This window comes from Phragmites australis, chromosome 1 (genome assembly GCF_958298935.1).
Source record: "Phragmites australis chromosome 1, lpPhrAust1.1, whole genome shotgun sequence".
In the NCBI taxonomy this organism is placed as follows: domain Eukaryota; kingdom Viridiplantae; phylum Streptophyta; class Magnoliopsida; order Poales; family Poaceae; genus Phragmites; species Phragmites australis.
Genome location: NC_084921.1, coordinates 35,638,311 through 35,653,398, shown reverse-complemented (window position 1 = coordinate 35,653,398; position 15,088 = coordinate 35,638,311). Strand labels below are relative to the sequence as shown.

Below are 15,088 nucleotides of genomic sequence, written 5' to 3'. Positions count from 1 at the left end.
AGAGCCTTCAGTATTATCTGTTTACGGATGTGTTATAATCTACATACATATTATTATATTTTAAAGTTAAATTACAATATATTTTCTCGTAACATCTAATCTTTAGATACTTTAGATGGATACTAATCATTTCGTATCCTATTTTTTTTCTCTGATGTGAAATCAGATACGAATAATATTGGATGGGTGAAAAATATTTGTCCTGAGCATGCATCATTACGAGCCTATGCATACCTTTCCTTTTCTCGTTTGTTTGAAGGGAAAAATGCAAAAACTCCCTAAAAGTTATTTGAATTTTGATTTTTTTCCTCAGAAGTTGTTTTGTTGAAAAAAAAAACTCCTCAAAGATTTGATTTTGTTGCAAAAACACGTCCAAAAATTCAAAAAATATATTAAAAAATCACAAAAATTCTAAAAAAAACTAGAGACAATTCTAAGATCTTTTGTGAAATTTGTTTTCAAAAATAATATCCTTTGCATCATATTTCATGGAGAATAAGTTTGAAAAAAAAAAAGAAATTGGCTGTTCTCCACAGCATAAAAAACCACACAAAAGATTGTACCCACGTTCTGATCGGGGTGTACACATGTTGGATTAAGATTTAACTACGCCTCTTAGGCAGCCAATGGCATTGCACCACCCGAAACAATCGATTGACCCGCACCGACCCACGTCGTGTTTCCTAGGCGGGCGGGCCATGTTCAGGATGATGCGGCCGCTCTTGTACTGGCAAAGGTACGGTGGGAAGTCGAAGGTGATCTTGGAGTCGGGATCCATGGCCGTGGGTGGAGGTGGGGGCGGACGAACCTTTGACTCAGTGGCAAAACTCTAAGATGGGAGAAAGCTGGTGGGGATTCGAACCTCTCGTCCCGCATATTTCTCCTGAAGAAGCTTAAAAAAACCTAGGTATTGGAGTCCCTGATTAAAAAAAATATAGTGGGGAGCGGTTGGTGGTGGAGTAGCCGGGAGAAGTGTTAGAGAGAAGAAAAGACTCTTCCCTAAACCAACCGATGTGAGGTGATAGGAGCCGTAAGATTGCTTGGACGGTGGATGCATAGGTGACTACACACTCGTGACTTAAATGGCGATGAAGTCAGAAGGGCAGACGCGTGTCCTCCCTGTCTCTCTCTCTCGTCATCCCGTGCCGACCCCCTCCTTCCCAAACCGCGCTCCATAAAACGCACCGAGCGCGCGTTTGCTCCCACGCCCAAACGACTCCAACTCCCCCCTCCCCCATCAGCAGCTCCGCCCCGCCCCGCCCCGCCCGCGTTTCCACCACCCAAAAAATAGAGAGGCACGAGGGAAAGAAGAGATTCAACTATTTATAAGCAAAGAATCCAATCCGCAATTAACTACGCGCCTGCTGCCAGATTTGGGGCTCCTCCCCGTAAACCCCGGGAGGATTTACCGCCGGCCGCGGCGGCGTCGACCGGCCAATGGCGTGGTGGGGGTCCTCCAGGGTGGCGGCGTGCGGGCCGTGGGGCGGGGGTGCGGCGCTGGAGAGGGAGCTGTCGCGGGATGGCAGCCACTACAGCATCTCCAGCGGCATCCTGCCGTCGCTTGGCGCGCGGAGCAACCGCCGAGTCAAGCTCCGGCCCTTCATCGTCTCCCCCTACGACCGCCGATACAGGTCGCCACCCCGCGTCCTCCTCGTTATTGGTTCCAATTCGGCGCCGCTTGCCTTCTTCTCTGTCATCTTGCGCCATCTCCTCTGTAATCTGTATCCATCTTTGTGCGCTGGCTTGAAACGTAGTTTATTGTTTGCGCATTGTTTTGCTCCTGGCTCGTCGATGGCCTGCTCTGGCTGCTTCAGATTTGGTGATGGTCGGCGAAGCGCTGTTTCTTTTGCAATTCCGGTTGGAGAAAGCGGCTGGGTTTTCTCTTCTTGTGGGTTCGTTAGTTGTTGGATATCTAATGCTGCTCGTGTTTTTTCTATTTCCTTAGCTGTGAATTTCAGTCAGTTTTTTTTTTTTTTTTGTTCTTTGTTTCTTTTAGTAATTTCTACCTTTGCACTGCCTTCTGTTCTTTTAGCGCCAATCCTCTGGGGTGGTTTTCTTTTCTTAAGCCGAACGCAGAAGGAAAACTTTCGAGTTTTTAAGTGTTTTCTTGGTTTCACTTGGACTCAATAATTGATTTTTTTTCTTTCTGAAAGCCAATAATTGATTTGTTCGTGTCTTGCTTTTTGTAGTGCTCGTTATCTTTCTTTAGTTTTTTTTACTTTGGGCTGCCTAGGTCGTTGCTCACTGCTTTAATTCTCCCTTTGCTTCAAGGGAGACAAGGAAAGCGTGATTTGGATGCTGACATCTCTGCGTTTCTTATACTCACGTTTTGCGCTTCTTTATGCAACTCTTCGTTATCAAAACAGCTCGTTCACGGAATTCAGGAGGAAAACCTTTTTTGATTTGTTTGGGAGTTGTTTAGTCACGACGGGTAGCATGCCTGAGTTTTTCCAGGTGTTTCCTTTTGTTGCGCATCGGCGTCAGTTACCTTGTTTTACAGTTTCATTTCCTATTCTCTATGTGCACTTTAGTTATTATTATAAGATGAGCTATCAGCTCTTAGTTCTACTTGATTTGTTTGCTTATATTACAAGTGTTGGCACTCCCGTTACATAAATGATCTATTCTTCTTCAGATTTCCTTTCTTAAAAGATAGTTATGCGTACGGTAGATAATTGATGTAGTACTACTAATTGCCCGCAATAGCAGGACGCACAGCAAGTATGCAGTAATATTCAACAAACAAATTGTGCATAGAGATTATATTGCATTACCCTTGTAAGCAGGACCATTTACTGGTATTAGAAGGAAATAAAACAGTTTAGTTACAACAGAAGAAGAAGCAATCCTGATATATAGTTTTTAATTCTATGCAGATTCTGGGAGACTTTTCTCATAATTCTTGTCGTCTACTCTGCGTGGGTTTCCCCCTTTGAATTTGGCTTCATTCGGAAACCAGAGGGCGCGCTTGCTATAGTGGACAATGTCGTGAATGCATTCTTCGCAATTGATATCATCCTGACCTTCTTTGTAGCCTACTTGGATAGAACAACATATTTGCTTGAAGATGATCCAAAGAGGATAGCTTGGCGGTATACTACTAGTTGGCTTGTTCTTGATGTGGCCTCTACCATCCCAACAGAATTTGCTCGGAAGATACTACCTCCAAACCTCAGGTCGTATGGATTCTTCAACATGCTGCGTCTATGGCGTCTCCGTAGAGTCAGCTCTCTCTTTGCTCGGTATGTTAATGATGGTCTGCGTGTATTTGGAAGTCTATGCTCTATCTCTTTTGCTTTATTTCAATCAAAATCTGATTAGATACTATAGTAATTATAAATGTGGATAATGTCATTGTACCATGTTTTTGTCTTGTTAGTGAGAATAACTAATGTTTTCATCTATATTTATTCACTTGCTAGATTGGAGAAAGATAGACACTTCAATTACTTTTGGGTTCGTTGTGCAAAGCTCATCTGTGTAAGTAATCTGGACATTTGAGACCTCTCCAGTAAACCTTAATATTCTTGAGGAATGACATCCTATTTCCTTGCCTTTGATCTTGTAGGTCACACTTTTTGCTGTCCACTGTTCGGCATGCTTCTACTATCTTCTTGCTGATAGGTATCCTGACCCAACGGATACGTGGATTGGTAATTCGATGCCAGATTTTCATCAGCGGAGCTTATGGATTCGCTATGTAACATCAATGTATTGGTCAATCACCACTCTTACCACTGTGGGTTATGGTGATTTGCACGCGGAAAACACAAGGGAAATGATTTTCAACATTTTCTACATGCTATTCAACCTTGGATTGACTGCTTATTTGATCGGAAACATGACCAATCTAGTTGTCCATGGCACCAGCCGTACTCGAAAATATGTGAGTTCCTTTTTGTTTGAACGTTGGTTGTTTCAATTTCTTATGGTTAATTTAAAGTTCGATCTAATGTCTTTTTTCTCTTATGTTTTGGACTAAAGAGAGATACAATTCAAGCAGCAACCAGCTTTTCACTAAGGAATCAGCTACCACATCGGCTGCAAGATCAGATGATCTCACATCTTAGTTTGAAGTTCAGGACAGATTCAGAAGGTCTTCAACAACAAGAGACCCTTGATGCGCTGCCTAAGGCTATTAGATCCAGCATTTCTCAGTATCTGTTTTTTAATCTGGTTCAAAAGGTTTACTTGTTTGAAGGGGTGTCAAATGACCTGATTTTTCAGCTGGTAAGGCTATCCGAATTCCTTTTTTATCAAAAATGGTTAGGTATTGCTTGAACATATGCTTATCTTGTTGTTTTGCATGATTCCATGGAAAGGTTTCTGAGATGAAAGCTGAATATTTTCCACCTAGGGAAGATGTGATTTTGCAGAATGAAGCACCCACTGACTTCTACATTTTAGTTTCTGGTAGCGCGGTAAGGATACTGTTTTCAGAAGTCTTTTCTTATTTCCTAGTTGATATAGTTATGTATGAGTAAAGTGCATTGGTTATAGTGATTGAGCTAGTAGTATTGATTTCTCTTTGCACTAAAAGCAAGATCTGTACATCATCCTGAAATGCTTATCACTTTTGCAGGAGTTAGTAGAGCTGCAAAATGGTGCGGAACAGGCAAGTCTAAGATGCTTTGATGCTTAAGTCAAAGTGAACTTGTGCATCAAAAATTGTCCTTAAAATAATTTGCTGGTACTTGCAGGTGGTTGGAGTGGCTAAATCAGGAGATGTTGTTGGAGAAATTGGGGTTCTTTGCTATAGGCCTCAACTATTCACAGTTCGAACGAAATCCTTATGCCAGCTTCTGCGTATGAATCGTACTGTCTTTCTCAGCATTGTTCAATCCAATGTTGGAGATGGAACGATAATAATGAACAACCTTATTCAGGTATATATATAATATCCGCATTGTTCTTCATAATGGTCTTCAATGTTGCATATTTTCAGACTATATTAGATTTTATTTTTAGAGTTTTTATACCGACTGAAAACTGAATTCTCAGATAATCACTAGACATCTTAGATCTTAGGTTGTTGATTCATGTTCACTATGGTAACATGATTGTCCTTTCATGCTCCTGAGACTAACCGAGTAAACAGAAAATTTATTTTGAAATTGTGTTTGATCAGAAAAGAACTGTGGTACCATTGGGGTTGTTTTAACTCTACTGAGATTTTCTCTCTCTCTCTTGTTTTGGGTGCAGTTACTAAAAGAGCAGAAAGAAAACAGTGTGATGATAGGTGTTCTGAAGGAGATCGAGAACATGCTAGCAAGGGGTCGTCTGGATTTGCCAATTACCCTTTGTTTTGCAGTAACTAGGGGAGATGACCTTTTGTTGCATCAACTTCTTAAGCGTGGTTTGGATCCAAACGAATCAGATAACAATGGGCATACAGCACTGGTGGGTATAGTCATCAATGCATACATGAGTTGTTCAGTGACTTCAATCTACAAGTATTTGTTAAGCAAGAAAGTTAACAGTGCTCGTTTCATGATTTATTTACAGCATATAGCTGCTTCCAAAGGAAATGAGCAATGTGTCAGGCATCTGTTAGACTATGGAGCTGATCCAAATGCCAGGGGTATGCATAAATCCACAACCGTGATACGTATTTCACATAAGCAAAAATCATAATGAATCAAATCTATTACTTCCAAAACTCCTCTGAAATTTGTTGCCAGTCTACCTCCTAGGAAACAAAAATTACTAGTATAAGAATTCTTGATTCATTCAGGATATTTACTCCACTAGTTGTGAAGTTCATGTAGATTTGATAATGCCTCTCACTGATATGCCTCTAATTCTCCTGTTACAGACTCTGAAGGAAAGGTTCCACTATGGGAGGCTCTGTGCGAAAAGCATGATGAAGTTGTGCAGTTGTTAGTCGAGAGTGGTGCAGATCTATCGTCTGGAGACGCGGCCTTATTTGCTTGTATCGCTGTTGAAGAAAATAACAGTGAACTGCTTAAGGACATTATCCGTTATGGTGGCGACATAAACAAATCATTGAAAGATGGAACCACTCCGCTTCACCGAGCTGTCTGTGATGGAAACGTTCAGATGGTTGAGTTCTTGCTGGAACACGGAGCTGACATTGACAAACAGAGCAACAATGGCTGGACGCCGCGAGCGCTAGCTGAGCAACAAGGCCATGACGACATACGACTCCTTTTCAAATCACGGGCTGCACCAAGTCAGCGCATCTCGAGTAGCAAGGTGGCACCTATGTTGATAGGGAGGTTCAACAGTGAACCCTCAATGCAAACTATGGGCCATGAAGATGCCGAAGTACGTAGCAAAGTTCTTCCACAGAAGCTCCTTAGAAAGAGGGTCAGTTTCCAGAACTCCCTTTTCGGTGTCATTTCTTCATCTCATGCACACCGGGACACTGGCCGTCTACTCTCGAGAGGTCTTGCAGCAACAGGTGGTCCGAACTGCCATCACAACTCACTCATCAGGGTGACAATCAGCTGCCCCGAGAAGGGGAACACTGCTGGGAAGCTTGTGCTCCTACCGCGGTCAATGAAGGAGCTCCTTGAACTAGGCGCAAAGAAGTTCGACTTCACGCCTACCAAGGTCCTGACAATTGAGGGTGCTGAGGTTGATGAGGTGGAACTTATCAGAGATGGTGATCATCTTGTTCTCGTCAGTAATGACCGGGTGCCAGATGTTGCGCAAATAAGACTTCAAAATAAGTGAGAGAAATGTGTTTTCATACTGCAGTTTCACAGTAGGGGAAGATATGCCCGTGTGACACAAGCAGATGATTGGCAAGTAATGATTGCATATCACCAATGAAGTTCTTCCACAACGATGGCGAGATTGTGTATGCGCACCTTGTGAATAATTGCACAATCATGATCATTTTGAAGTTATAGGATGTATCCAGCTTGGAAATTGTAGTCTGCTGGTCTAATAGAGTTCTATAGTTACGTCCTCTTCTTTCAAGAAAAGGGGTCAAGAAAATGTAATTAGTGTTATCCAGCTTGTGGTTGTGTTCTGTTCTCCATGATTTTTCTCTCTTTGAGATCAACCTTTCTCTGGAACTAACAGTGCTGACAAGTAAATATGAGGCATTTTATTTTTGAGGAACCTGAGGATTGAATTCGTGTGATAATCCGATGATTGAAGCCATAAACTCAAAGAACCTGCTAAACTCGGTATTGCCTGCAAAGAAAGCTGAGGCTACTTAACTTGCAAAATTCATCTGTTCATTGTTATTTCAATTTTAATAGGTCACCCATTTATTTGCAAAATTCATATGCTCATTTGCAGGTTATTTTTACTGGTACATGATTGCTCCATTCTTCAGCAGTGTTGCAACAGTAGGAGCATCAGTTTGTCGTGACATCGGCATGTACTCTTTTGAAGCGGGTGGTCAAGGAGATCTTTACCCGATTTAGATGACAATTAGACTTCGATTGGAGCTCCTTAGTGTCCGCTAGCTGACTGTCTTTTTGGTATCTTTCTTTTTGTTTCTCTTTTTTTTGTCGAATACATCCGTGCTACGTAGAAACTGGAAATAAATTCTTATATATTTGTATCATCTTGATGTAAACTAAGAGTCAATAAAGCTTCTTTTATTAAAAAAAATTGCGGCCTCAGCACATGAATATGTATACTGTATGTTTCAGAATTTTGTCTTCTTCAGGCTTGTATAGATGGACCAGGATTAGCTGTGATCTCGGCTCAGGTACAAGTCCTGGCCCAATCTTCACCTAAGAGGCTTTTTCTTTATGAAGAGCTAGGGTTAGACTGACCATCTTCGTGTTCATTTGGATTGAGGACTTTAAAGTCTGTGGAGACTGTTTCACACTCACTGCCCTACTACCTGAGCTGATACCATCTCATGCTTGGAACTTGTGATCAACAGATCTCATTCAGGTAATCCCACGAGTATCCCCACGGGAAAGCGCCTGTGAAGTTTCGTGTACAAACCGCCAACTTCCAGTCGCCCGGTGCGTGCCATAATAAAGAGCAGTCAGCAGAGCATAGAAGTAGATCTTTAATTTATTTGCAGCTACACCTCTCACCTTCCACCACTTGTGCTCATAATGTAGCATCGGAAGCTATCATCGTTCTTTAATCCCGGACTTCTCCTGTAGATTCGAAGTTTTAATTGATGCCGAGGGCAGATCACCTTTTAACCGTCGGATTTCTCCCGCCGAGAAGAGGCTCTGATCTAATCGGTGAGGCAAAAGCCTTTTGCTGAATTCTTCTTGCTTACTTTCAATGAAGTGTGGTGCCCCTTATAGAGAGGGTGAAAGAATCGAATGGACTAAGAGTGGGGTGAATTGAGCAATTAAAAAATTCTACCGAAATCTAGAACAAATAGCAATATTAGCCTAGATGAAAAGAAATACGACTATATAAATAAACTAGGAAAAGACGACAAAACAAGCAAACAAAGACACTAAAAAAATACAAAATTAAAAGCTTGCAAGAATGTAAATTGCGGAATAGTAAAGAGGTGAACAAGAGAACATTGAATTTTTTTTCCCAAGGTATCGAGGAGTTAGCACTCCCCTAATCCTCGTTGGAACATCCATCAAGAATATCACTCCCCCTTGAGTCACCTAGACTCAAATGCTCCCTCATGATTGTCACTTCTCTATCTCCAGATTGACGAGCATCAAACCAAGTACATAGCTCTTCTCAGGACTCCTATAAGAACTCCAAAAGCTCACCGAGATACCTCCAATCACTAAAGACCGGCTAGATATTACTAACCACCAAGAGTAACAAACCAATAGATTCACTTGACCAAGATGAAGCCTAGACTACAGCTAAATACACACTTACTACTCCCTAAGCACTAATTACGTCCTTAATCTTCAATTAAGGATTTGTAAATCAACTCATGTGCTCTCTCTTGCTTCTGGATGACACATAGTGTATGAACTCATCTGGGTCATAAGAGAGCCGAATGAAACCAAGTGGAGGAATATTTATAGGCCAAAGGTTCAAATTTTAGCTGTTGCCTAATAACTCACTTTTTCTGTTAACATCAGATGATTCGATGAGTACAAATATTAGTCCCCACTGTGCTAGTTGTCATTAGTCGTTACTGCTGAAAAATAGTCCGATGGCATCATCCGGTGAACACCGATCTAACACCGGACCATCCTGTGAGTACAAACTAACTAAACTGCTCGTTGCAACCCTCTCTGAAAAAAATGTTCCAGTGATGATTTCAATGCCATCACCGGACTATCTAGTGGGTTAAACTTCTTCTACTCTCAAAATCTTCTCTAGTAGAAAAGTTATAGTGTACACACTTATCTATCACAGGACTATCCGGTGAATAAAACTCCTTCGAACCAACCAAAACAACCATCTCTGAAAATATTACTCCGGTGAACCTTTCTTGCATTCACCGGACCATCCGGTGATTGAAGTTTCTTCTGTCACCAGAAACTGTTCTCTGCAAGAATTGGTCTGGTGTACACACCATGATCACCAGACCATCCGGTGAACTATGCTTCAAACTTCTTCACTTGGAATCGCCTCTGGAATAAATAGTCTGGTGCTATCGTCATTGTATCACCGGATAATCCGGTGAGTTGAATTTCATTTTTTCCTAGCAATTCCCCTTCATCACACTAACACCGGACTATCTAATGTAACACTTCTACCTATTTTGGACATGTGTCACCCAGAAAATCATCCGATGATTTCATCACTTTGCTCATCATAGCATCTGGTACATCTAGAGTGTTTTCTATCTTGAGATAACCATATGCTCCGGTAAAATCACTTCACATAGATCGGATCATCTGGTGAGGTAAATTTTCTCTGAGCTCGTCCAATTCAAACTTTCTTGAGCTGTAACTTCTCGACATGTCAACCATGGGTTTTTGTGAACTACCTAGTGCTAGAATTTCACAAATATACATCAAGCCATGTCTAAACTCACTAGATCAAGCTACTACTCTTAATCCCTCTTTATAGTACGATCAAAAGACTAAAAAAATGACATATATTACTCTAAGTGTCTTTCATCTCTTTTGCAATATTTAGAACTAAAAAATCATTAATCTTAATGCACAAGTCCCTTGATCGTCCACATAATCGCCTTAGGGACCAAGAATACAGAATTTTCATTGAACTAAATTTTTTATTCCCTTCAAAACAAATTGTTAATCACAATGATACGGTTATCATTAATCACCAAAATATTTTACCACTTACTAGAGTACTTAGATACTACATAAAGGAAATTATAATCCAAATCCAAATCCTAACTTTCTTAAATTATTTCTAACTGAATTGAAAACTAATCAAACTCTATCTCCTAATCAAATTCAACTTATATCTTACCCATAACAACTTAGATAACCTACCTAAACTAACTTGACTCCGAAACATAGCAAGCATGTGCTGTACAGATTCAACTTGCTCAATTGAAATCATTCGCGGGTGTAACAAAGAATCAGGGGAGCTCTAGGAACCTTGAGATTTTGGGTCAGGCTCCACTACATTGGCTCACACAAGCTCACCACTAGAGGCCTACTCAATGGCCCCTTTGGATAGGTATATTTTTAGCTTTTTCTTTAAAAAAAACATAAGCTATTTAAACGGTTGGTTTTTGGTTTTTGATCCTGACTTCTGTTAGCTTTTAGCTATCTAGGGAAACGGCTGTAGCTAAAATGAACTTTTAGCTTCTCAACACATCCAAAAATCAGAAAAATCAACAATCAAAATTCAACAACCACGACAGCTTCCTCAGCTAGCTAAAGCTTTGAAACCACATCCTATCCAACGCAGCCAATAGCAAAGGGGCAAATCAAAAAAAGAAAAAAGAAAAAGAGTGAACAAGTATACACTACAGTCTTAGCAATGAATCTTCTGACAGTATCAATCTAGAGATGAAAGGAGAAAGAGCCGAGAGTAGCGCCTTGGGGCACTCCTCATGTGGCAGATGTCCACATCCTGAGATAGTTACTATCCTCTGCGCAACAAGTGGAAAAGGAGAGGATTGTCAAGAATACCCGCCAGGTAAAATTAAATCAGTGAAGCGCACAAGATGAAACGGTAGACTACTTACAGAATTTACAAGTTGTGAAGCCATAGCTTGCGCTGACTTCACCGAAACAAGAGCATCCTCAGAACCCGCTACCACCAGAACAGGGAGGTCTTCCACTGATCTTAGTAGATCTGATGCTCTTTTTGGTGATAGGACAGTAGAAAATGAAAGCCGGCCTACTTCATGAAGTGCTTCATCCCAACCCTCAACAAACAGTGAAGCCTAAATGCAAAAGCATTTCAAGTCAGTCAATAGTTCAATGTTGGCACAATGAGCAAAGCATGTGCATTTAAAATTTGTACTTCTTTCACATGGAGGAAACAGGAAGGCTATAAATACTAGTAAATAGTAAGATGTAAGAAGACTTGAACTTTTCCTGCACAGGACAAAACTATGGTGGCCTAATGAACACATGATTATCTGTATCAGATCTGTATAAAAACTTCCCAAAAACTAGATTTGAACATCAATGTTTGACAGTAGATTAAAAGGGAAATATAAAATTATTAGGTGCGGTTACCTTGTACAGGTTCAGAACTTCCGTTGTTAACTTTGTGGCATCATACCATGCCCGTCGATTGATCACCTGAGCGATTTCAGTACGTAGAAGTGGACGCACAATGTGCTTTTTCCTCAGAGGTGTATGCAGGAGTATACGAGCAAATGCAGGAATTACTTCTCTTGATAAACTTACACCTATAAGAACAACTCCCTTCACTTCAACCTGCAGAGCAAACAAGTAACATTCAATACAACCTTACATGGTTTGTTAACTTCCATCCAAAACAATTAAACACAAGAAAAAAGAAACTTTTCTCAAAGGAAAGTTACCTTTCTATGATCTCCATAAGTGCGCAGCTTCTCTGCAGTTTTCAAGGCAAGCAAGCCCCCATCATCATGACCAACTAAAACCACAGAGCGCAAGCCCATCTCCGAGCAAAATGAAATAAGAAGATCAACCTGCACATGATCATACAAAATGTTCTTTGTAAACATGATTTCAGAGTTCTAAGTACAGAATGGGGAAAAGTAATGCTTAGTGCAGGAATTTTTTTGGCCCTCACAACTAAATCTGTTGGTAGTCACTCTATTAAGATTAGAACATTTTCAAGACAAACATTCAGGTGATAATACTTATAGGAAAATAGTTCTAACAAAGAAATGTGATAGAGGAAAGACAACATTCCACGTGGTTAGCCACTACTTTTAATGAATTAGGTATCCCAGAAACCTTTTACTCTGGAGTGATATATACTAGATGATAAAATCGAACTTTTGGAGCAAATGCTGGCTGCACTTACTAGACTTGCATTAAGGGTTCTCAAAAAAAAAAAAAAAATGAAGAACATAATTTTTTGAGTAGATGAGAACCTGAGACTTTAGCTCGTATGGATTCAGTAACCTCTTATCTTCCCAGTCCTTTCTGCGAGGTCGAGATGTTAATCCCCATCCTGGGCGATCAAAGGCCAGCACAGTGCAGCCCACTTGTCGAGCTAGCAACTTAGAAACATGTCTCCACGAGAATACTCCCCCTCCAAATCCATGCACCAAAACTACAGAAAATTTACCCTTCTCTCCAGCCTCAAGATCAAAGCCCACAGGTTGCAAACATACATCAGCACTGCCATCATCAAGACTCATAAGAGGGATCTCATCCGACAAAGTTGGAGATGTCACTGGTTCTATCAATAACGATGCGTAAAGTGAGGTTTGATGATATTGATGGCTAAAGCTCCTATTCAGAAGGCGGCGGGTACTAGAGGAAGCAGATGGTGGGCTCTCATGTCTTTGTCTTCTAGGAGAAATGCTTGATGAAATTGCATCATGATGAGTATCTCTTTCTGTAAAGGAGTCAGGGGCTGAAGATAAGCAGGTTGACGGATCGGAAATTTTGTAGTGTACAGTGATCCCCTGGCAAGCAATGAACATGCTATCACTGTCTGCAAAAAAACTGATTGGCATATCGCCATCATCATGGATAATTGTTTTCCTCTTTGTCTCACTTTCACTCCTTGAAAAAAGCTTTCCACTGTATGGTGTAGGAGACCGCGGAACCTTGTAGCATCCAGAAAAAGCATTCTTGCATGCCAAAATCTGAAAAGAGCGGAAAAACGATAAATTCATAAATCTCAACCAAAATTTACACCAAACATACATCAAGGTGCAAAGCAAGCATCCCAGATTAGTTTGTGCAATTCATCATGAAGTGAGATTCAGAATAACAAGTGCATGACAGTCATACCGATTCAGGGTCAATGTGGTGAATGAGAAGCTTCCGTCGAGCCCTGCAGCGTGTTCTGTAAGCAACGATAACATGGCCAAGAGCAAACACCAAGGAAGACAGGAAAAGCACCGGCATTCCCCATAGCTTCTTGAGATTAAGCTTGTGATCTGCCAATGACGGCGAGAGCTCAGGCCCAATGTCATGTCCCGGACTATAAGCAGAGGCCTTAATTACCAAGATGAGCAGAGAAGCCAAGGAACAGAAAGTTGTTGTTCCAAAGTAAGGGCCATGAGAGAGACCAGAAGTATCGGACATAAGGTATACACCTGCACAAGCACAAGCGCACCAGATTAGTTGAATCTGATAATCTTTGTAATGCAGAAATTAGTAGACGCGTACTTCAAACTATTACTGCACTTTCCAGTTTCCTAATTGAACTAGTCCAGCTAACCAAATGACTAAGTTTAGCTACATCCCAAGAAAAGCAAGCAAGCAACAGCTATACTCTGCAATTAATAACGGCAGAAATACGCAGGTTTCACTGAAAGCTTCGTCCTTTCATCCAAGCGAAAGATGATAACGGGGATCCTAGACCTGTAAGAGCTAGACTCGCACGAGGTCAAGAACAGACGCAGGACTGTAGCTTTCAGATCACCAAAACCTCATACAAGAAGGCAAAACGATCTTAAGTCAAGACCCCTACCCGGCTACCGCCAAATTAAACAAACTCTGCAACATGCAAGCAAAACATCTCAAAGCCAAAAATCTCAAAGGGGAGAAAAAGGAAATCCAACTCAGACGAACGGATTCCACTAGACTCTTGTCAGTTGCCCGTTCCGAAGCATCAGTGAGGAGCTAGCAGGCAGCGAGGCTTACAGGTGATGACGAGGGATCGAACGACGGAGACGAGCGGTATGTCGGCGAGCGAGCTCCGGAAGCCGTATCGCTGGAGGTGGCCCCGCAGTCCGTGGCAGCGGACGCAGCCGAGACGCACCTCAAGCCAGAGCGCCACGGCCACGTCTCCGACTGCCACCAGCGCCGGCGCCGACGGCACGAGAAGCGACGCCAACAAGGCCACCATGAACCAGGCCGTCTTCGCCCCGCGCCTCGCCCGCTCCGCCCACCCCTTCCCTGCCGCCGCCATCTTCCTCCCGTACCTCCGCCGTCTCCGGCGCTCGGAACAGAAGCGCTCCCCCAAATCCCGGTGATCGCCAGCGGCCTAGGCTACGAGGCGGCGCGCCCGCGATGGGTTCGGGTCCCCGGGACGGTGGAATAGCGGGGAGAGCGAAGAGGAGAGGGGCAGCGCTGCGAGAAACGGAGGAAGGGGCGAAGGGGAAGGGAGAAGAAGAGGGAAGAGAGGAGAAACGGGACGAGGGGGGCAAAAATGTAAAAATAGTCAATATATGGTCGTGTATTTGTCAAAATAGATAATAGATTGACGTATTAGTAAATCTAGCACTCGTATTCGATAGCTTAAATATCGAAAATCTAATTTTGGAATCTCAAAAACCGAAAATGGGTCGGCCCCACCTTTTTCGACAACTGAGGTGCCGAATACGTCGTATTCGGCACCTCAGTTACCGAAATCTTTGTGTATTTGGCAACTATGCCAAATACGGCGAACAGTGTCGTATTCAGCACCTCAGTTGTTGCAAGCCGATGGGCCCACGCCGTCGCGTCGCTGCCAAAAGCTAGCCGTGTCGTGTCACCCGTGTGCTGCTGCTTTTTTAGCTTTTGGTGTGTTGCATGGTGGCCGTGCAGGCTATAAAACGAGGAGAGCAGCAGCACAGCGCAAAGAGTGGAGAGCAGCAACGCGAGGCTAGAATCGAGAGGAGCAG

The 15,088-nt window shown here is 42.2% G+C and overlaps 2 protein-coding genes across 2 annotated transcripts; one reads left to right on the top strand and one right to left on the bottom strand.

Annotated features, from left to right (window-relative positions):
- The first annotated feature begins 1,207 nt into the window (after window positions 1-1,207).
- On the top strand, window positions 1,208-7,092 carry LOC133916811 (potassium channel AKT1-like). Its single transcript, XM_062360670.1, has 11 exons — window positions 1,208-1,631; window positions 2,877-3,242; window positions 3,423-3,480; window positions 3,569-3,886; window positions 3,985-4,230; window positions 4,323-4,421; window positions 4,583-4,615; window positions 4,701-4,886; window positions 5,203-5,400; window positions 5,506-5,581; window positions 5,816-7,092. Exons 1-11 carry the CDS (start codon window positions 1,438-1,440, stop codon window positions 6,697-6,699), a joined length of 2,658 nt encoding a protein of 885 aa, XP_062216654.1. The 5' UTR covers window positions 1,208-1,437; the 3' UTR covers window positions 6,700-7,092.
- A 3,589-nt stretch (window positions 7,093-10,681) lies between these two features.
- LOC133916803 (uncharacterized) lies at window positions 10,682-14,619 on the bottom strand. Its single transcript, XM_062360657.1, has 7 exons — window positions 14,127-14,619; window positions 13,269-13,576; window positions 12,398-13,120; window positions 11,858-11,986; window positions 11,547-11,750; window positions 11,048-11,248; window positions 10,682-10,951 (listed from the first exon to the last, which is right to left on the bottom strand). The coding sequence occupies exons 1-7, from the start codon at window positions 14,392-14,394 to the stop codon at window positions 10,826-10,828; spliced, it is 1,959 nt and encodes a 652-aa protein (XP_062216641.1). The 5' UTR covers window positions 14,395-14,619; the 3' UTR covers window positions 10,682-10,825.
- Window positions 14,620-15,088: the final 469 nt, after the last annotated feature.